The sequence below is a fragment of the Notothenia rossii genome, assembly GCF_949606895.1.
Source record: "Notothenia rossii genome assembly, chromosome: 11".
Classification (NCBI taxonomy): Eukaryota; Metazoa; Chordata; class Actinopteri; order Perciformes; family Nototheniidae; genus Notothenia; species Notothenia rossii.
The window spans coordinates 43,628,207-43,634,104 of record NC_136910.1 but is presented as its reverse complement, the minus strand read 5'-3'; the positions used below and the strand labels follow the sequence as shown (position 1 = coordinate 43,634,104).

Below are 5,898 nucleotides of genomic sequence, written 5' to 3'. Positions count from 1 at the left end.
CACTTTTAATACTGCATGTATTCATCTGAATGATTGTTGTTACTAGTCTTCTGAACTACAAAAAGGCAGACAAGAGTGTGTGTGTGTGTGTGTGTGTGTGTGTGTGTGTGTGTGTGTGTGTGTGTGTGTGTGTGTGTGTGTGTGTGTGTGTGTGTGTGTGTGTGTGTGTGTGTGTGTGTGTGTGTGTGTGTGTGTGTGTGTGTGTGTGTGTGTGTGTGTGTGTGTGTGTGTGTGTGTGTGTGTGTGTGTGTGTGTGTGTGTGTGTGTGTGTGTGTGTGAGAGAGTGTGATCGCTCTCACTGGCACGGGCTCCAGTTTGTTCTCTTTCAGCCTGACATGTTGAGCAGCAGTCGACCTGGGGCGGTCAACAATAAGAGCAGGATGTCTGGAATTAAGACCCCCCCCCCTCCCCAAATCTCACACACACACTCACACAGGAATGTGATGTGACAATAGGAAACGCAATGAAGAACACAGACAATGCGGACAGGGACTGTTTGGGTGTCCGGATTGGATCAAGGCTGGTCAATCGGACGTTTCATTAAATCCGAAGCGCCTCGTTCAGATTTATTTAAGATTTTCCCTCCTTGACACACATCGGCTTTAACTGATCATCTGCGGTGATAGTTAACGTGATAATGCTCAACTTCTTGTCCTATTAATGGAAGCAGTCTCCATTCATTCACAGGAATAACAACAACTCATTAAGATAAAGTCAGATTCTGCAGATGAGGGTGACTGATGGGCCTCGTGAGTGACAGGGGCCCGGGGCCATCATCGCTCCTCTAGAGAGGCGGGGAGGCCACGCTGAAAGGCGACGCCATCTCGACTAACCTACATGCTCTCGGGGCTGTGACGAAATGTTACAGCAAGAGGCGGCCATTAGTGGCTATTCTTCTTCATATCAAATTGAAATGTTTAATACTGTCTGGGACCCAATCTGTGCTGGAGGTGCCCGTTGTGTGCTGGCGTCACACCGGACCTCTGCACCAAAAGCTTCTTCTCACTTGGCCTGTGGACCATGACTTGAGCGGTGGTGGTGGCCTTGTTTTGGAGTGCCATCCCTCGCCTTCTCTCCAACAACAATAATGACGGCTGGAGCAGCAGGGGCTGCATTAGCTGCTGGGTTCAGAGGGCATCCTTCCCAAGGAATTGGCCTGTTTTTGTTCCATCTGCGCCACTCCATTCTCGAGCTTTGTGAGACTCAGTCAGGCCTGGCTGGGTAATTAAAAAGGCAAGAGCTCAAGTTGTGATCATTAGGGGCTTGTCCAGCATAGGCTCGAAAAAAATAAAGACCCCGACACGTAAGGTCAGCCTTTTTTTTACGCTTTCCTCCTCCCCCTCTCGCACTACTTTGCGTTGAACATTGCTCAACATCCACTCTGAAATGCCCTGTAAATATCAGCACCTGCAAACAGTGCCAGCAGACATAAACTTTACTGTAAACACTCCGATTCATCCTGTTTGTTTCCCGGCCTGAATGCTCCTCCTGACGCACATTCTCCATCTGCTGCTGACGCCTCGCACGCTCTACTTGTTACTTTTTATCTCTTATCCCACTAACACTTGATTTCTCCCACTCTGGCTATTGAAAAAACAGCCCCACCTCCATCCTTCGCTCTTGACTGCTGCTGTTGTGATTTCTCCGTCCAGGGCCCTCGAAGCCTCTCTTTGGTCCTTTCAGTGGTTTTGTTTTTTCACTCAGACTCCACCCGCCTCTTTCACCGAGACATTAACTAAACACGCTTCTTATTCTCTCCAAGCGTCCACTTAAACCAGACATGTCTTGTACTTTTTATACAAACCCAGCAGTGAATGAAATCCCACACTAGTGTAATTTTCAGTGAGAAGTGTTGTTCCTTTATCGCTGTAACTTGATTTAAAAGTAATGGAGAAAAACATATTTCCCTTCCGGACTCTTCCCCCTGCAGACTACACTCATTAGTATTGCTTTTCTCATGGCCAGACATTTCATTTTATTTGCCTATCAGACCCAAGCATGAATCTCTCTTTAGATTTTCATCAGAGCCCTTTAACAAATGCTGGCTTTTTGTAGCAAAGGAGCCTCTCATTGAGAAGGGGTAAAGGCAAGTGCCTTGCTTAAGGGCATTTAAACGCATGACCTCTTTTTGCCCTCTCCTCTTCCACACACACACTCCTGCCTCTGACAACAGTCCTCGGGCACAGACTCGGTGGCCTTTTTAAGATGCAGGACAAACAAACCGGTGGGCGCTCCATGGGTTAAAGCGACGTATAGAAAGCAGAGCAAGAATGTTTGTGGATTTATCTCCTCCATCTTATCTCCTGATCTATAACTATTTGCATTCATTCTTTCTCTGAAGGATTATCTTTGAACTATGGTGCAGTTGAAGGATAAAACCGCATTATCGGGAACTGTTGTGATGTTGAATGAGTTGTGTGTTTGACTCCCCCCGGCCTCCACAGGTCAACCCGCTCCCTCAGGGCAGTACCTGATACCTGGCAGATTTTATCCACCTCCGTGTGTGTGTGTATAGTGCTGAATGTGTGTGTGCTTTGAAAGGTGCGTTTTTCTTGATGTCTTCCAGTCAATAGCAGCTTCCTGCCTTCAGGGCCGGTGTGTTGTTTAATAGGCTGGTCGGACACAGGGCACCTGTGTTTCCTCCCCTCGCTGCTCCACACAGAAACACCCTCTGTTTGACTGGCACATTTGTTCCAGGTGCATTATGGTTAAAGGTGGAGGAGATTAGGTATCTTCTTGAAATGAGAGGAAGGTGTTGTCATTTGAAGTCCGCTCAGGTGTTCGGAGGCTCTCAAGATTCGGGTGGTCGGTCCACCACTTTGGTCCAGACTAATATATCTCCACAGCTGTTTGATGGATAGCTATGAAGTTTTGTTAGGACTTTAATGGTCACTGATGATCAATGGTCAAAGGATTCAGTTACATTGACTGATTGGCATCATTTTTCTTTTGTTATTCATGTTCCCAGAGGATGAATCCTCCTCACTTTGGTGATCCTTTGGGCAATGTCTTACCATCTATTGGTTTTTACATTTGAAAGTTTTGTTATCAGAAGTACAAAGTTGCCGACGACCTTGTTCTTGCTTATGATTTCAAAGGCATCTTGAAGATTTAGGCTGAGGAAGGTCGAGAGATGTGGTTGACAGCTTGAAAGTAGTTTGTACTACCATGAAACTAAGTATGGATATTCATGTCCATATGAGGATGCTTTTTAATGACTTTGGTTTTAAGTTTTTTGTTTCTTTGTACATGCATGGCTGAAGATGGTTGATAAAGAGAGAATTTAAGATTCTGCCTATTATCATGTTGGGCATACCTGGCTAATCACTGCATAAGGTGGACCTGATTATTGGATTTTATGTTTAGGAAAGTACAGAAAAACACAGCTTGCACATTTCAAAGAGACAGACATGTGCAGTAGGAGTGGGTCAAAGCACAATTGCACCTTTTATCTTGTTTATGAAACCAAAGGACAATGGGAAGCTGGTATTGCGGAAGTGAACACAACAATGTAAGAATCTCACACAAATATTCAGAGCAAAAGATAATGACTCATTGCAAAAAGACAACAAAGAGATCAGATTAATCCGTCATGCTTCGTCCAAAACAATTAACAAACACGGTGATGGGTTCACTCACACAATCTGGGTTTTCTCAAGGGCCACAAACACGGGGCCCACACAGCAGCGCTACCATTCAACGTTTAAAACAGCTCATTTAGACGGGCAAATTCTGTCGGCCTACATAATACTTATTTTCCCGGGCTGAATTGGTTGGCCCAGTGTCTCGGGCCCGGACATAAGTGGAGAACTTTCCAGATGACTGACGCAGGACAACCCCGACCCGTCATCCCACTGATTGCCACACACTCCTCTGCTGGCTTTTTGGCAGCAATTTCTCCAGGGGCCCCCATTCTGTCTTTGAGTTTGTCCCCATAATGGTGATGGGACACATGCCTCTTCCTCCATCACACAACACACACTGACACAGTGTTAGTATGGCTCTGTGTTAAATGTAGTAAGTCCCAGTCGCCCCGTCCTGCCAGCTTTGTCTGCCCTCAGCTGTTCCGGCCCGGTGCCTGTATTGTGCTGCCGGGCTCATTACCAGAAGCACTGTGGCCCGAAACCTCCTCGCTAATAGGCCCAGAGAGAGACAGAAAGGAGTTATTTCTGCTGTGGCTTCTGTGTAGCAGTCGAATGTTTTATGTTTTACTCTTTTGGCAGTTGGACTGTTAATGTTTAACTCCAACTGCTGTTATTTCTCTGGCAGACTTTAAGCAGGTTTAGGAATTTGAAATCGTTTTGAGTGAAAATTTGCCACGTCCCTGTGAGGCGCATGCACTTGAAAGCTCCTCTGTACGTAAGGGTGTATATGGATGTGTGTGTTTCTGCATGCCTGAGCAGGGAACAGGAAAGAATGAGGGTCCAGTCAGTTGATGGGCTGTCTGGAGTGGGCCATGCCACTTGGACCACAATGGGATGAAGTGCAGCTATTGTTTAAAGTTTACGGGGTGTGTACAGTAGTGTAGCCGCAGGAGACGGGTGTAGGGAGGTGAGACAGGAAAATTGTGAAATGTGAGGAGAGGAGAGGCTTGGGGAGGCAGAGAGAAAGAGAAGTGCATACTGTAAACAGAAAGACGTCAGCGCTGATCTTCATCAGCAGACAGACACTGCTCTGACTGAACTGATATTGAGGACTTTAAGTGATTGTCTCAGAAGTCAGAAAAAAACGTTCATACAGTCATTTCAAGAGTTGTATAATTAGGTTTGATGTGTTATTTTATGATGAATTAGGCCATGAACCACACAGAAGTTTGTGAACTGAGAATAACTGCAGAGGTTGTGTGGTCTAATGAGACCAAACAGCATAAACCCAGCTCTATGGAGCAGGTTCAAGCGCACCCCGCTGATGGATATCCTAAAGATTCTAGACAGTTTAATTTGAAAAAACAAAAAATTATGATTTTATTAACAGGACAGACATGGTTACCCAAATAATAAAATCAAATAGGAATAAAAGAAGAAACGAAATAAACAGCTGATATTTAATTTGAAAAAATACATTACTTTTCATATTACGGAAATATTGGTAAATAATACATAGATTATTGTTGATGAATATTTGGTCACAAAAAAATCGTAAAACATCAGATGGCTACATTTTTACTTTTATAATTTAAACTTTGTCTGCATTTATTTTAGGCGTATATAAATTACATTTAGCCTATTATAAGGCATACAACACTTGTTTTCCCATCGGTATTTACCTGTTACTCAATTGCTTGTCAAATTAAAATAGATAAAACCTTCTAGAACAATCGCTACATATGTGCAATGTTCAACGCTTCTTTCTACGCTCGTGACAGTTTCACGTGGTGCAGGTCTCGGTGGTGGAGCGCGCGCGGCCTCTCCCTCTCCATCATCCTCGCGCCGTCCCGCGCGGCGGCACCAGGTGGGCCGCGGCAGCGCCGAACCGTGGCGTCGTTAACGCGCGCAATTACGAAGCCGCACAGAGGGAAGAAATAATTGCAAATAAAACTACATGATGCAGAAAATAAAAAAAGAAATTAGACAGATGCGCGTGCTTTCAGGATCGTTGCTTTCGTCCTTTTAAAAATGCTGAGAGCTGCAGAAAAATATATGCCAGCATTTTCATCAGAATTTAGCGTGTTAGGGCTATTAATACCCATAATCATAATAATCATTATGCGATAGAAGCAGATATGTTAAATGCTCTTGAAAATGAACTTCAAATACCTCAGCTACAAACTACAGACTTAACATTATACAAATATTAGTAGCTCTAAATTAATACAAATGTACACAACACATAATTTGTTGATTTTGATCTTGTAAAAATGTAAGCCATTCTTTAAAAAGACAACAGGAAAAACACAAG

The 5,898-nt window shown here is 44.3% G+C and overlaps 1 protein-coding gene across 1 annotated transcript in view; it reads left to right on the top strand.

Moving 5' to 3' along the window:
- LOC307025323 (uncharacterized protein) overlaps nt 1–2,474 on the top strand; it is a gene marked incomplete at its 3' end in the record, with an annotated part of 10,939 nt that extends 8,465 nt beyond the window's left edge. Inside the window, 1 exon segment of the mRNA XM_079659958.1 lies at nt 2,445–2,474. Coding sequence (XP_079516084.1) covers nt 2,445–2,474 — 30 coding nt within the window.
- Between the last annotated feature and the right edge of the window lie 3,424 nt (nt 2,475–5,898).